The 17,398-nt window shown below is 36.5% G+C and overlaps 1 protein-coding gene across 5 annotated transcripts in view; it reads left to right on the top strand.

The window, feature by feature from the left end:
* Nucleotides 1-14,036, top strand: part of LOC106079331 (uncharacterized) — a 63,620-nt gene extending 49,584 nt beyond the window's left edge. For 2 of the 5 annotated variants that reach the window (XM_056044513.1, XM_056044515.1), the window contains 10 exons: nt 382-499; nt 2,015-2,206; nt 2,929-3,045; nt 3,216-3,352; nt 5,202-5,852; nt 7,603-7,757; nt 8,832-8,986; nt 11,376-11,416; nt 12,745-12,812; nt 13,542-14,036. In XM_056044513.1, the coding sequence (XP_055900488.1) occupies nt 382-499; nt 2,015-2,206; nt 2,929-3,045; nt 3,216-3,352; nt 5,202-5,852; nt 7,603-7,757; nt 8,832-8,986; nt 11,376-11,416; nt 12,745-12,812; nt 13,542-13,655 (1,748 nt within the window). In that variant the 3' untranslated portion in view covers nt 13,656-14,036. The remainder of the gene's footprint in view (nt 1-381; nt 500-2,014; nt 2,207-2,928; nt 3,046-3,215; nt 3,353-5,201; nt 5,853-7,602; nt 7,758-8,831; nt 8,987-11,375; nt 11,417-12,744; nt 12,813-13,541) is intronic. The other 3 variants (XM_056044514.1, XM_056044518.1, XM_056044517.1) reach the window with 3 other exon arrangements.
* Nucleotides 14,037-17,398: the final 3,362 nt, after the last annotated feature.

Here is a 17,398-nt window from a genome sequence, read left to right as displayed (position 1 = left end):
ATGGTAGGCTAAATTTGTACAAGTGTTCTTTTTTTCCTAGAGCTATTAGAACATGGAACGGGAAATCCAACGAATTAACATCTCATAAGTCAAGCATGACTTCATTGGCTTAAGAATATAAAGTAGTTATTTTTTTGGGGAACGTCCGTATAAGATAATAATAAAATAAGATACATTCTTCTTTTTTTAATTCACCTGAGATCGGGATCAAAATTATAGAGATTTCTTTAGGGAAAAGTTTGATTTTTCACTCTACATTGATACTAAGAAATATGGCAGGGAGCTTTTGTAGAGTCTTCTGATAGTTATCCCTATTAGATATTTCAAAGGCAACTTGTTCATTTAATATAGACTCTAAGTCTCTTCTGTTGTATTTCTTAGATAATGGGAAAAGTTTTGGTGAGTTGGCTCTTATAAACGCTGACTGTGTTAGGAATGCCACAATCATTGCTGACGAGCCGACAGACCTTCTCTCTGTTGATCGAGATCTCTACAACAGGTGAGTGTATCATGTCTCAAGTTCAAAATACATAGTACATAAATATTTGCCAATCATACTCTTAGTTCAATCTCATTTATAATAAAATAATTGCTCCTCCTTCGTGGTTGAAGATGAGCTCAATACCATTTCATGGGAGCTCGAAGATCTCCTTGCAGAGGGACCTCACACAAGGCATGGGTAGGTTGGGACTTGGGTCTGTTGCAGTATCTCCTGCGTTTTTTAAAATGTTCTTTGCCTTGTAGCTTGAGACACCGACATGTACGTCTGCAAGCCACGAGGAACGATCAAAGGCCAGCTATTTCCCAATCATGAGTGTCATTCCAGTTTTTCTTGACTGAGCTCTTGAGAGAGTCTTTAATTATTTTGTGTTGACCCCTTTAGAGCGCTTTCCAAAAGCAGCAGCTCCCAATGTAAAAGTCACTTGAGGTAACGATTGTCATTCATAGGGACTACATGATCAGCCCATCGTAGTTGAGACCTTTTCGCAGTGGCCCATCATCTGTGACATGTGTAGGATTTCAAAGTCTGCTATGAGGTCACCACTATCTCATTTAATGAGACTTTGTCATGGATGCATCATTAACCTGCCACGACAACGAACGCAACTTAAGCTCTCAATGAAACTGAACTATTTTATAATCTTTTTGTGATTAAATTTATAATTTGCTTATAAATTATATTATAAATTACAGAAGTTCCTTCTGAGTATAACTTCAAAAATAAAGCTTCAATCATAACTAGATTTATCACTATATATTTACATTCAGAGAAGAAGAAGGAAATTTAGTTGTAAGGGAAATAAATAAACAGCCTTATGAAACTGTTGATGAAATAGAAAATGCCGACACCCGTGAATGGTAAATGCTAACATATGATCGCCTCTCGTGGCCGTGAGTGTCAGTGTTTTAAATTGAGAGGTAAAGAAGAAAGTCATGAGCAAACAAATAAGGTAATCCAAATACATAGCGAAGAAGCAGGCAATACTGAAATAGTCACGACATGGCTTGAGTGTTATCAGCTTTTCCTAGCAAATATCGGACTTCACAGCCCTCTTAGAGTTAATAGGTAATGTGATAGTGCTCTTCCTCGACCGTAAAGGAGGAGCGTGAGGCTATGTCCCCTAAAAATACAAAGCTAAAAATATAGATTTTTTTTCTTGACTCAATTATAATACATTCGATTTCTAGAAGGTGTTGATATATTTATACTGTCATCTACGCATGGAAAACATTACAACTAAAAATAAAAAGCATTGCTGGATCTCAGATGTTGAATACAAAATAAATTGGAACAAGTCTAAAAACACTGCAACGTCTTGTGCCTAAATTGTGACAGTGGATGTGTATCAAGGATTGGCCTCTTTAGTCACATGGAACGTGGCAAAGGGACAAAATATTGTTTCTCGAGACTTAAAACTCCAGTTTTCTTGATAAAATCAACCATTCAGATTATAATTAGAAAAATGTGTTCCTTCATTGTTGAATGTTAACGTATAAACGGTTAAACCCCCAGGTCACTGCGAGCGTTCCAGGCGCATGAGTTCGAGCAGAGGAAAGACTTTGTCAGCTCCTTCCCGATGTTCAATTCCTGGGCGACACGCTACAAAAAGATGATGGCCATGAGCTTGAAGAAGCAAGTCTTGCAGTTCGAGGACACCATTGTGAAGCAAGGCAACTCCGTGGATGGCATTCACTTCATTATCAAGTAATATCTAGCTAGATCGTTAGTTCACATTTCTTGCCCTGCTGGCGGTATATTGCATTTTTTTAAACTCTGAAAAATAATTTTAAAACATTTCTTAGTTAAAAATACAAATGGAAGAAAATATCTTTTTTACTCATCAGACATATTAGACTTCTTTAAGAAAAATGTCCACTTGCTACTAAGTCGATGGCTGGCATTTAAAAAAAAAACTCACTTTATCTGGTATAAATATTGTACACGTTTTTATCTCCCACTTCCTATTTTAGAATCAAATTGAAATTTTTGTACAAATAGTCATTTTGATGACAAAACTAATCAATAAAAAAAAATTAACCAATTAATCAATTAATTAATAGTAATTAATCATTTTTTAAAAAGGAGATATATCTTGCAGTATTGAGCCTTATGGCAGCAATTGTGCGGTTTGGAAATTCCCTATACTGGCAGCGAAGTTAATGTGTCGCATTAATAACGCGAAAGTCGTGGGTTCGAACCTCTTACCGTTCAATTTTGTTTTTCAATGATGATCCGATCCAATTTTGTTTTAAAACATAGTACGACTAGATAAGAAAAATATTTTCAATAACGACTTCATACGTTACTCCCCGTACGTTACGCCTTCTACGCGTGTATCCAACTAAGTTTAACTTTGTTACTTTGTATTTTATGTACACACAGTACACAGTCAATATAACAAAATGCCTTTTCTGGTATGTGCTCAGAGGTCAAGTCAAGATCCGAGTTGACCCCAACCAACATCCCAACCAGTATCAACATCTTTATCCTCTGGGAGATATCGCTGACCTTGAGAAAGAGAAGGCCAGGGAGTTGTTGAGAAAGTAAGATAACCTTTGACCTCCTTTGAGACCTAAGCCTACCACCGAAAACCTATTTTAAAAAGGTTTATATCATACATGCTTTCCAAATATTGTAATTATACTTCTATAAGTTTGACCTTGACCTCTAAATTAAAGACCTTGGAAGAATGTTTATTTTTCAACGTTCTCAGAGAGATGAATCTTGAACGTCAGAGAATTGCAGACAAGAAGTCCACTTATCAAAGAAGGGCGTTGCCAACTACAGACTACAAGAGAAATTCACAGAAACCGCTGGAGCTTTGTTTAGCTGGAGCTATTGATGTTATTGGTAACATACTCTTATATCACAGTAGCATTATTGTTAGCAAAAAGCAAAAACAACCCACATCTCTATATTAAAAGTAAAAAGTAAAGTTCCTCCTTTCAGACCTTCAGATTTATAGGGAAGATGATGTAAAGGTCATCTGTTTCTGTGGCTACGGTTAACGAGGGTGCCATGTGGCCAGCACAACGACCATCCGCCTTTTTTTCCCCTAATGTCAGGTTCCCATCAGAACTGGGTGAATTTAGAGGTGCCCAAAGATCCAGAAATCTAAAATTCCAGGATTTGAACCCGGGACTCCCTGTTCAGAAGCCAAGCGTTTTACGCTCAGCCACAGCACCTCGACATCTCTATATTACACAAACAATATCTAATGGCGTTGTCGTTGAGGTGGGGAGGGAGCTTAGGGAGGGGTTCTATTCTATCATATACTAGGGCGCCAGCGACGATCTAAGCAACCAAGTTTCATACAGATTTGTTAGTGTTGATTTCTATACCATCCATTTTGGAGGCAGGACGTTTTGGCGCAGCCGTTTTGGCTCATTGGACATTTTGGCGCGAAATGTTTTGGTCACATTATTTACGTTCATTGTATTATTTCTTTTTCGGGGGTGGGAGGAGTAGAATTTATACTTTGTTTATCTTGGTATAATATAGTGGAAAAATCGGTTTATTATACATTTTTAAGCGCATTTTTAGCGAAAAATAGTAGTTTTCTACATTATATATAAGTTATTTGAGTAATTATTTTTTATATCTGCTAACAAAACTAAAATTATGTGAACTATTAGAAGTCCATTAATCAATGTGACTTATGATATACTGCATGTAAATGTGTGTTTGTGTTTCACATCATTGTCTTTAATAAACTTTGGGCCACTCTCGGAATTAAAGATTAAGATTATAAATTTTCACCTAGTGATGTCAAGAGGAGTGCTAGAAACAGATTATTGTCTTACCCACGAGAGAGGGAAGGGGTGGAGGAATGAGTAGATACAAGGAGAGAAATGTGCCCAGAAGAGAGGGGGCGGGATAGGTGTCACAGGTAATGACCAGTCCAAAGAAGATGATCGCCAGACGCATGACGCCAACGACCAGTGCTCGATGCTTGTTTTGTCTTCATTTGTTTGACTTAACCTGCGTCATGGGATGATGTCACCCAAATCATCTCCAACCCTAACCCAATTTCTAAAAATATATCTTTTAAGAGTATCTTAGCTTGTTCGGATATAAAACTAATGTCAATTCTTTTGTCAATCCTTTTTTTTTTAAATGTCTTTTGAAAAGAAATCGAAGAATGTCATGCAGTGCGCTTAGCAGAACTCACATATAAATAAAGGGGAGGGGATAGCATGTCATTACCAATCAGGAATATGACTTATTATATATTCATGAAATAAGCAAAACCTTTATTCAAATATATTTTTTAAAATTCGCTGGACGGTGTTAGAATTCATACTATACATACAATATTATAGTAGAGTGAAATAAATATTGTTATAAAAGCTACGTGCTCATTAAATTATCATCAAATTATATCTCGCGCCTAAACGTCCCCTGCGCCAAAACGTCTCGCGCCAAAACGTCTCGCGTTAAAAACGGTCGCGCCAAAACGTCACGTACCGATCCATTTTTACTTTACAAATTACATATTATTCATTGCTTTTGGCACTTTAGATTGGCATTTTTGGTCCAAAATTTTTTTGGTCAATTTAATTTTTGGAAATTACCAAATACATTTAGCCTAAATATTGTCGTCACGTGAATTGATAATTATTTTTTTTCTTTTAAATTGTTTTGTTTTTGCGCTTTTTCTAGATTTTCATAAGAATTTTTTTCACCTAATCTCATCCAGGTGATCTTGAGATGGCCATGGGCCTGACCACTTACTCACAGACAGTTGAATGCACAGAAGAATCCATCATATTTCACTTGGACCAGAGAAACTACGATCGTCTGATTGAGAAAAGGAATCCTGGTGCTCTTGAGATGCTGAGGGACATTGTCCACACAAAGCTGACCCTCCATTTCTCTCGTCTGAACGAAGACTCCATACCACTTTACAGGTATTTCTTGTACACACTGGACGAGAAGGAGAAAGACGCCCGCCTCAATGCCAGGACGCCTCGGACGAAGACGCCTCAGGAGATGGAAGTCAACGTTGACAACCTCCAGAAGGGGCCCCTGGTCAACATGTACGGTCCCGGAAGCGTCTTTTACCTCATCCGCAAGCGGGCAAAGGAAATGAGGGCAAGGCAGAGGAGGCGTCAAAACAATCACAACCAGGCGTCCAGGTTCGGAGCTCAGGTGAAACCCCCTGGAGGGGGCAAAGGCATGCTCGGTAGCCCAGTGTACACAAACAACGTCTTCGGAGGGGCGGGGAATGACGAGGTCTACGAAAATGAGCCCGTCCCTGGCTCCGCCACTGCCTCTATGATTAACTTGTATGGCGCCGTGGATGGCAGATTAGTTGAGAGCCTGGAGAGACAGGATTCTATGAATGGAGGTACGTATACAATTTAATGTTTATAATGTAAGACCGTAAGAAGCCTTTGCACCTATGAGGCTAGCGTCGTCCAGAGTTGTCTTATGGACTCTATGCAAGCATAATAGAACAAGTTCATAAACCAAAATTTTTTACCGAACCCAAACAGTGACATATTGTAAAGCACTGATTGCTGAGTCTTTTCGGCCGGGTGATGGGGGTGGCATACACATTTCCGACACACTGGACATGGGGCCACATTGAGTCCAATGAAACCCAGTTTCAGCGACCTCATTGTGCAAATTCGGACAAAGGTTTCCAGGGATCGGATAGCAACACGTTGCAGGCCGGATAAGACCATCGGGCCATGGGTTGAGCATCAATGTACCGGTATACGGAGATATGGAATGATGAATTTTGTTGTGCTATGTGTGCTACTGTTACTCCTTCAGTGGGCCTAAGTTAGTAGCCCAATGCTAGGCATGACGAGAGACGATCTCCAGTAGTGACAAACATAAGCAGGCTACTCTAAAGTGTAGGTCTAGGGTTTAAGGAGAATATTTAATGAACCTCATTCACCAATCGTAAAAAAAAAAAAAAACGTTTAGCCACGTGATTCTCTATCTCTTCTATACAAATAACGATCTAATTTTAATACACAGTTGCTATCACGTGACTTTTTTTTCTCGTTGTTTTATCAACATTATCATGTGACTAAATGCTGTTTATTTACTATTGGTGAATGAAGTCCATTTTAGCTTGACAATTTGTAGCAAGTATATTCTACATAGATTTTGCTGTGAATAAGTTGGTCGGTTTGTAACTTTGTGTCAGTGCCATTAAAATTATTCATGTTGATTATTGATACAGTAAGAAAAAAAAGTGTATCTTACCTCTCGTCGCCATTTCCGATAACAATCTCAATGAGGAAGGGGGTGGGGGGTGGGGAGAAGTAACACCATAAAAAACGTGAGTGGAAGCATGTCCGACGAGCCAAATGAATAGAAATCCACGCCCCTGGTACATCGCCGAAATTAGTAATTTAGTTAAACGTTTAGCAGATATTTAGTCTAGCGATTTTGTTTTGTTGAAAACACAGTTTGGGTGAATTAAAAAAAAAAACATGGTGAAACTAGAGCGTTGAGTCGTGCAGCTAACAAATGTACCAGGCATTTTTTTTAAATTGCAGTAGATTGCTCTTAAGACAAAGTGTTGGCCGGCTTGTTGTCACCAGTGTAAAGTGAGCCTAATAGTTCACTAAATCATCTTCAGCGGTTTTTACGCTAGCAATGACAACAATCTTCATGAAGGTTATGGGAAGCGTGGTCGAGAGGCTAAGGTCAAGTGGCTTGGCTTGGCTACCTATGAAAGGGGGTTCGAGGTTCCACACCCGACTCGAGCAGAGTTGTGTTTACTGAGCGCCTAAAGGAAAAACCTTCTCCCAGATACCCCCTCCCCCCACTTGTCCACAAATGGGATTGGACCATAGCGCTCTGAGCAAGCTATAAGCATGAAAGTAGCGCTATTTAATAGCTATAATAATAATAACAATGATGATGAAAGGCAATATGCAAGCCTATATTATTTAGAGGGAAAGTTTGGATCTGCGTTTAGAAATCTGCTCTTGGTGGTTGAGTTGATATCATCAGTAGGCTATAGTTTACTTTACTTAGTTAACTTATCTACCATTTATGTCTTTCCTTTAGGCCTACGTAGTTAATCTCATTACCATTTATATCTGAAGTATCTAGTATTGCGCATCTTCTCTCAGGTGACCCAAATGACGAGGACACTGAGCTTGAAGACTGGGCCAGCAGTGACACGGCACTGTCCAAACTAGAAGAGAGGATTACACGCTGGCACAATAGTCTTCCCATCATTCAAAAGGGCACGTGTGTCATACCATTACACCGGTATCAGTTTGAGGTAGCGCCACAAACTTTTTTTTTTCACAAAGCTTATAATCAACTCACTCTGTTTGTCTTGTAAAAAGTTTCTACACATTATTTCTCCAACACGCATTTTCGGATCAAGTTGAAACTTTGCACAATTATTCACTGACAAGACATGAATCAATAAAAACAAATTAACCAATTAGTTAAATGATTATTGGTTATGAACTATTTTGTTTGATAACCACTAGTGAAATTAATCCAGATATAGCTAAATATGTAGGGTTTGCCCCCTTAGATATTTGTACACATTATTTCTCCCACAAGCTTGGATCAAGCTGAAACTTAAAAAAAAAAAAATTAGTTATTTTACCTAACAAAACATGAATCAATTAAACAAGGAAACAATTAATCAATTAATTACTGGAAATTAATTATTGTCTGTGATACCAAATAAGGAAAATAACTTCTACATTATTGAGAGATATTATTGTAAGTAAGGAGTTCTTTCCCTGAGAATTTTAATATTTTTATTTTGCTTGTTTCTAAATTCACCTTCTTTATTCACTTGACAATATATCTAAATTAGTCTCGATATTTGTTAGATATCAATATCGCTACGTTTCAACCGAGATGCTGTTCTTCCCGAGGTCCATCCTCAGTACACTGTAACTATAGGAAAATGATGCTGACCTCTCAAGGTGTTTAGCCTCTAGTCAAAAAGCTTGATATTCGAATGCTTTAAAAAAAAAAAAAACTCTACAGTGGTAGATGATCGCTGGGGAGAGACTGATGTCCTGCTAACAAATCTCGCATCACTCTCATGTTTGTCTCATGCTGTCCATAGAGCCCATTTTCCGACGTTACGCCATTCCTTTTGCCCGCTCTTTTGCCGTTTCCTGATTGGCTATAAATTTATGTTAATAGATTTATTTTAAACTTTGACTTTTGCTCAAATATCATATTGAAACTTTAGGCATTATATTGTATTTATTAATCTTCTATATCGACACTACAGTGCATCTATATTAAGTGCAGTTTTTTTAAGGTTTTAAATTATGAATATTGATTAATGATTTTGTGTTTAACATTTGTTTTATTTCATTAGGAAGAAAATCGACCGAAACCTGGCAATAAGGTCTATGTAAAACTGAGGTCCAAGCCCAAAAATATTTCCTTTTTAACATTCGGCAACGACAACACAGACCTATCCAACGACTATCTCAGAACAAATAGTTCCAATGCCAAAGCGTTTATGGCCAGGTAACGCTTGATTTGTTCTTTCTTTCTTTTTGATAAGTAGTACCACTGTTGTCTTTCCGGCACACTTCTTGTATTGACCTACGAAATATTTCACCCACTGAGTCCTGAGCAGTAGTATTTTTTTCTTACAGTTATTACAGCACATACATATTCAGAATGTATTCACTTCTTAGAGGGCAATTGATAGAATTTTTTGTTAATTTTTCCATGTATGTATAATTATTTCTTCTCAAAGCACTAGTGATGTTTACACTCTTGTATAACCTCTCTGGTTTGTGGTTAAAGATATGACGCTAAGTTAAAAAGTTATTTATGTAAAAGTATTTCGTAACTTAATAAAATGCAAATGCATATATAATATATTACTACTTCTTCCACATTTGTTTGTTAAAGTGACTTTATTTATTTCTTTTTTTTTGGAATTAGCCTAAGTAACACTAGATGAAGATAGAGAGATAGAGGGAACAAATAGCTGTATAAATTTATATATAAATCTACATAAATCCCACAATTTTCATGTATAATATTTTAAACTTCAAATACTTTTAGTACTAAAAATCGCTATAGGTGGACTTTTTCTTCGAAATTACCGCAATAAGTGTTGTTAATCGCTCCACCAACCGATTTTTATAATAATTATTATTGTTTATATTAATAGTTATAATAATAAACGAGATAACTGCGAGGGTAGCATTGAAGAAATATAATAACGTTAGTGAATCCTATGTATGAAATGAACGCTTTTTTTTTTCAAAGTTGTGCATTGCAATATTTAGTTTTAAACATACAATGATTAGCTTTCAGAAGACACAAAATATCATTTGCAAGACCAACACATTCTAACGTAATTAGATTTTTAAAACATACTAGTCAACCGGCGTAGCATTGGTCATCTTTCTGCAGGGCCGGCCTTAGGTGACCGCAGTGGGCTCCGCAATTTCATAGGACCCGCGCTAATTCTAGGTGTATAAATTATTAAATTAAACTATTGTATAACTTATAACAGATTTCCCGCGACCTCCTGTCGATTTACCAGGAGCTCCTGGAAATCTCCTGAAATTGCAAAATATACGAAAACGTCCTGGAAATATCCGAAAATTATAAAAATCTTTAGAATTTCCTGAAATATATAGATAAAAAATGTCATTTTGGAGTGTCATTCAATAAGGAAAATGCCAATCCTACGCGCGATTAAAAAAAAAAAACGGCATTATCCCGTAATTTTGGAATCTGGTGAAAGAAGCTTCTCGCGCCTCAAACTATTGAAGAATTACTTGAGGTCAACAATTCTCGAAGATAGATTGAAACATTTGGTAATTCTTGCAATGGAGCGCAATCTATGTAGGAAATAGAATTTTTATGATATACTGTATGACTTCGCTACACAAGGCTCGTAAAGTAATTCTGTACGTAGTAAATGATGAATAAAATGAAAAGACGAATGTATTTTTATAATATAAACTCTTAATTTTCACTTATAATCCGTATCCCTACCCTAACTGGGCCCCGCGAATTCCGTTTTGCATAGGGCCCCACAACGGTTGAGTCCGGACCTGCTATTTAGTGACGGGTGAATACAGAGTAGATTACTTGTTATATTAATATAGTCAACCCACTTCGTAAGATACGCCGCTATTTTGCAGGGCCGGCAGTAGGCCACTGCAACCTATCCGACCGCAGTGGGCCCCACACTTTTATAGGAACCGCGCTAATTCTATGTGTAAATTATAAAATTAAACCATTTTATAACCTGGAAATCTCCTGAAATTGCATAATATATGAAAAAGTCATGAAAATCTTCGGAAATTATTAAAAATCTTTTGAAAACTTATACAAATCTCATGAAATATCTCTATAAATAATTCTCTTCGTCGCTGAAGAGTAAGTATACAGACAAAAATTGTCATTTTGGAGTGTCACTCAATATGGAAAACGCCAATCCTACGCGCGTTAAATAAAAAAGGCATTATGTATTAGCCGTGATTGTGTAATCTGTTGAAAGAAGCTTCTCGCGCCTCAAACTAATGAAGAATTACTTGAGGTCAAAAATTCTCGTAGATAGATTGAAACATTTGGTAGTTCTTGCTATTGAGCGTGATCTGATTTATGTAGGAAGGCTCGTAAAGTTCGTGGGATGGCTCTATCCGCAGAAATAAAAGAGTGGTCTTTCCTTGACTTCTTCTTCTCGTCCAAACTCTTCAGCGACGAAGAGAATTATATATATAGATTTACTAGTTTAGGAAATCTGTACTTAACAAAAGGACAGACGTACAGACAGATCACTCAAGACTAATAGCATTTTCCCTTTAAGGGTCCACCAGACTACTCTCTGGTTTGGCTATCTCCCTTGACGGACTATTCCATGGCAGTCTTTTTACTTTTTCAACAGCTTCCCTCATGTAGACAATGATGTCATGTCAGACACTGCAGGTCTGCTGTTGATCAATAACTAGATCTAATTATAGTCTGATTTTTTTGTTTTGTTTTGTTTTGTTTCGTTAAAACAAAATCGCTGTTGTTAATTTGTTGTTTTTTTTTTCTCCATATCTAGCTGATCATCAACTTAATTAATTAACTCTTCAAATTTTTAGAAATATATAGATCTGGTGTCAACATGAATCCAGGTCATATCTGAAGAAATAGTATAGTTGTCTTAATGCTTCATTGACATGTAGTTTTGTTCATTTTGTTATTTTGTAGACATAGTTAGTTTATAACAATATTATCAATATAATTTTTTAAATTTATTAATATTTTATATCTGCGTTCTGTTCTACACGGAAATATTAATTCCCACAATAATATCAATAAAATCTTATTTTGTTGTCCTGTTTAATTGGACATTAAACACTTTCGCTTTTCAAAACAGTGAATCAATCGTGAAAATTGCAAGACTTTTATTGTAGATTTTTATGTTGTTAAGTAGGTGTTCGAGAATACCATAAAGTAGAATTATAGACAACTTAGGGTATGAAATAAAGTTTTAATATTCTAGTGAGCGAGATACAATTTGAAACAATGTATATTTGAAATTAAACATTAAAAAACGTATCTTTATGGCAAATAAAAAAAAAGTTGACTTCCAGTTCAGATGAACAAATTTTCCGAGTAGTTCAGAATGTTCAGATACACTCTAGGAATGCACAGCCCTGTAGATTATAATTAAACTTCACATTTAATTTGACTGGTAGACAGTAGTAGGCCTACACCATCGTGACAAATAATACTTCTCATTCAGTTCACGACTAATAATACCATGTTTTTAAGTTTATATCATTAATATATTGATCTAATTTTTATACATTTTTTGTTTGATTTATCATCTTAGTATTTTTTTGAATGATAGAAATATGTTCTGGAAATACATGAAAATGAAAGATTTATTTTAATTTTCTCTTCTTAATTAGTACATAGATAATATCTGCCAACTCTAAATTATTTGTTAATATTTTTATCTCGTTTATTTCTTAAAAATCATTAAAAAAAAACACTATTAGTAAAATACGAAATTGTGTGTTACTATAATTATATCTTTGGTAAATAGTGTTAACCACTGAGCGTGTTAATTGCTTTATTTTAAAGCAACAGTTTCGTTCTTATAACTTTTATAATCGATCAATTATCAATCACTTTTACTAAACGGCATCAAATGGTGAATGCAGCAGTTCTATGTTATAGCAAGCTTCCCCCCTTTTTTTCCTGTTTTATCTACAAGTATTTTAGGAGAATAAATTTTGTTTCGTCTGATTTTTTCACAGAACATCTAGTTTTACATCGACCTAACAGCACCAGAAGTGAGCCTTCAGAATCAGGACTATTTAAACAGGTATCGGCTTTAACAAGACATTTGTGCGTTTCTAATGAATGTTTTTAAAGCGAAGCTGTAATTAATGTTGGGAAATATCATGAATTGTGTTACGGGCAGCCGACATGAACAAGGGGCATAATCTATTCTCGAGCGTGGGACGCCTTTAGAATCACTAACTTGAGAATGGGCTCTTGTAGATGTTTGTAAAATGTTTTACATGTTTCGGATGTTCCTTCAGAGCTGAAGATAGTTTACTTCCTAGTCCAAACCTCCCGCAGGACGACGGGGGATGGGAGCGGGCAGGGTTTGAACCCGTACCATCGATAAATCCAAACAACAGTCCAGCGCGCAAACCGCACGGCCAGGCAGCCAGATGAAACTAAACCGGTAGATTGTAAAGGTCATTATGGGTATGAAGAGAATTTTCTCGTGTGCAAAATGAATAAATTACCATAATTAAACGCATCCAGATAATAGTTTTCTTTCTGTATGAATTCGTGTAAAAATTAAGACGTTACCATTTCGCTTGCTTTTCGAGTATTCAGATTTTTTGTGCATGAAATTATTTAAGTAATCATTTTTTCTATTATCTTTACAATCATCAAATTCATTTTATGATAATTATGTCTACCATTAACCTCAGAGGTAGTTGTTAGTACATAAACTTCACTGATTTTGTAGATTAGCTTTCTAATAACAAATTAATACATCATAATACGTTTGTATCCAACTGACATTAACCCACAGAAGAAGCGCAAACAATACACGGCGGAGGAATACCAAGCACTCAAAGCAGAACTACGGAGGAAACAGAAGTCCTGGCTGCCTCTCATGCCCAACAGAGCTGCCACGGTGCTCTGAAACCTTTCTGGGTCTCACCTCTTTAAAAAGACTTCATTTTTAAATATATTTAATGACAACTTCACCACATTATAAATAGCTTCTTATGCTTTATTGCGTTATTTTTATTTCGTGTCATTTCTATTCCAGTAAGCTTGAAATTATAAATGAAACTCGACTTTTTCAAATACTCACATCATTGACGAGACATTCTCTATCTCTTTGGAATGCCAGAAGTATCTGTATAATAATTTGTTTATTGATTTAAGTAAAGAAACAGCGTTGTGTATTTGCCTATGCATGTTTTTGTTTCAATATATTAAGTATCATAAACCAGATTTGTAAAATATTAAGATATTTATTTGCCTTAAAGATGAAAATAAAATGTCAATATTTACATCATCACATTGTTTTTGTTTCCTAAAATTAAAGTTGTTTTTTCCCCTCCCACGGCGCCGCATCAAGGAGGAATGTATTCTTTGCAGGTCCACTCTTTGAAGAATGTAGTTGTCACGTATTTTTTCCTGACACTTTCAGACCGTACAGTCTATAGGTCATCTGTTTTATCTGGCCCACGGTTAACGAGGGTGTCATGGGACCAGCACAATGACCACCGTTTTCATTTTTCCCTCAACTAATGTCAGATACCAATAAGAGCTGGGTGGACTCAAAGGCTCGGAAGTCAAACACTTTACCACTCGGCCACCAAGGCCCATTTGTACTGAAATTTGAGTTTTTTTCCGAGACAGGTCAGCTGAACTGATTGAGCTTCCAGCCATGTCATCTGTATTTAGTGACATGAAACCGTGTTGGGAGTAATAGTCCGATAAATCTTTCTAGCTTTTTGTGGTTCTGTTCCATACCATTTTCGACACTTTGCTCGCAGTATGGCCTTAGTGATTCGCAAGCCAATGTTCCCGCTTCGGTCAAAGGAGCTACCAATATAGATAAAACAGCCCACTGAGATTATTTTCTGACCATTTTTAAAAAAAATGCTTTTTACAAATTAAACAAGAACAAAACAAATTCTATTTAACTTTAGTTAGGCCAGTATTAGAATATGTTTCGTCTGTTTGGGATCCCTCAACTCAAGAAAACAAACTAGACCAAATACAAAGTAGAGCTGTGAGATTTATAATGAATGAATATTCAAGTTTGATTAGAATGACACCATTAGTAAGATCACTAAACTTAGAGACGCTTCAGGACAGAAGAATAAAAAAGTAAAGTAGCAATTATACAGAAAACCATAGACTATATTTATTTATATAGTCTATCATAAAACACTGAACCGTAATTCACAATAGAAAAACAAAAACAAATAAAATAATCAAAAAGACAACAAAAAAAAATAGTGGCACATTTCTTATTCCATACCAAGAACAAATTCATGCAAGTGCTCCTTCTTCCCTAGACTAGTGTCATTAAAGAATGAATGTGGTTGCCTGAAGCAGCCAGGAAAACCAACGACTTCGCAGAGTTTAAGTCATTTATTAACATGCATGACTAGATTAACACATGAAATGGGTAGGGCGTAATCATCTTCTTTTTGAAGTAACGTCTGTAATAGATAAGATAAGATGTGCAAACGTTTCCTGGAGCTGGTAGATACAGAACTAGGGCTTGAAACTTTGTTTGGCTATACGGTTCAGTTCGAATCAAGTGATTAAGACGCAGTCGTTAGCAAATTGTGAAACCCATCCTGTTGCTGTTTTTATCATTCAATTGCCATTGGCTTCCATATGTTGTAGAGGCCATCATGGGTTCGAAACTGAAATGTTTTTCTCCATCGCCATCACTTTTCCTGAATGGCTCTTTCAGCATAGCAGAAAACATGAGACAAAACAACCTGAACGTTTTACTCCATTGGCTGCTGATAAAGGTTCTGGTGCTTCTCCTGAACACGAAACTTCACCCTTCGTGAAATAGTCTAACAGTAGCCATAGATATGAATTTATTTGGGCATCCATTATTGGATATGATCTTCCAGAGGCCTCCGTATTTTAAGTTGCATAATGAAGATTTAAAAAAAAAAAACATGTATATTTTTTAATGTTTTGATTGTTTTATTAAATTAACTGAAAATGGCACATAAACAATAAAGTACCCGAAATGACAGATGGGGGAGTTCATAGTCAATGATATCAGTGTAGCAATTTCTAGAGCTCACAACTGGACTTCTCCTGGGTCTGACAATGTCCACAACGTCTGGCTGAAGAAACTCATAGCCAAGCATGTCCCACTAACATCAAGTTTTAACAATGTCTGAACCATTCCTAATGTTAAGAGATGAACAGAAGGAAGAGCATGATTTAAATATTCCTTGGTGATTGGTAGGCTCTGTTCACGCGTAATGGAAGAGGCAGGCGGCGCCGCAGATAACATCCGCTGATTTATTGGAGCTGTAGTTTTTATGCAGTGGTCGCCCTGGTCGTCATGGGCAATGAAGCGGAAGACGTCCCCGCAAGTTGTTTTAGGGTTGACACTAGGTATCTTGAAGTACCAAGCACGTTTCTACGGGCAACGACAGAAATCCGAGCAGTCATTTATGAGAGTGGTTAAAGTACTGGGAGGAATCCAGCACATGCTTCTCCCAGATCGCGACGATCCTTGGTGGCGGTTGAGGAGGTCAGACCAAGCAATCATTGCGCAGTGTTGAACGGAACACTGTCCTATTGGGGCATACTTTGCTCGGTTCCGTACGAACTAATACTACCGATGCCGTCACTGTGGAGAGAGCGTTGAAACAGAGTCGCATGTCTTGTACCCAGCTCCGGGAGCTAACATGGGACGTGTTTGAACAGTCACACAACTTGTATTGGGGCTACGAGGCATTATGCCTTCTTTCTTACTCAGGCCTTTGTATTGAAGTTTAAGTATTGTATTATTGCAAAAGAAGAGGTAGGCTTATATACGGTATAAGTCAGGTCGATTCTGTATCTCCACTCTGGTTTAGACTTGAAATCCTTTATCCAAAGTAATCCATGCTACTGCGTATGGTTTTAGGGTTGACACTAAATATACTCAAAATTGATCTCATCTGTTCTACTTATATATTCTAAAGGTATTCACTAAAACAGATCTCTATACCTTTAATTAAAACGGCAATTAGTCTCAGTCCACAGAGATTTTACTTACATGTCCTTTGACTTAGATACGTTTTCAAAAAGACCAATAAGCCATCACTAACAATATATTTGAGGTCTAATTGAGGGCACTGAGGAGCTGAACTACACTTTACTAGTATCTTGGGATGAAATAAAATTCCACAATAAATCAATTAAACGAGGATTTTCTTATTAAATATAGACAAAGGGTAACTAAAATGCTCAGCACCAAACAGTCTAGCACAGGTGGTGGGCAAATTACGGTAAGAGTGTTTTATGTGCGGTCCGCGGAAACTAACAGAAATCAGGTGTGCCCACAGATTATACATATAAAAAAATTACACTTATTAAAAAGAAATAACTTCAATATCTATATAAATTAATGAAACTTCTGATTCTTATAACTTATGACGAAGAAGCTAAAGAAACATTGTCTCTACATGTCATTCTAAAACGTTTAAAGTGAACGAGGATTATTCTTACTGGCAATATTTCAAAACATTCAGTCAAAGACACAAACTCGGGCAAGTATTTATTCAATACTATGGAGAACTGTGTTGGTTGAAAGTGTTGGGTTAGCTTGGAAAAAGATGTCAAGTGTAACCAGTGGCGTAGCTATAGGGTGGGAGGAGGGGTATCAAAATTTGAAAATCCTCT

Source organism: Biomphalaria glabrata, chromosome 10, assembly GCF_947242115.1.
Source record: "Biomphalaria glabrata chromosome 10, xgBioGlab47.1, whole genome shotgun sequence".
Classification (NCBI taxonomy): domain Eukaryota; kingdom Metazoa; phylum Mollusca; class Gastropoda; family Planorbidae; genus Biomphalaria; species Biomphalaria glabrata.
This window is presented reverse-complemented; position numbering and strand designations above follow the sequence as displayed.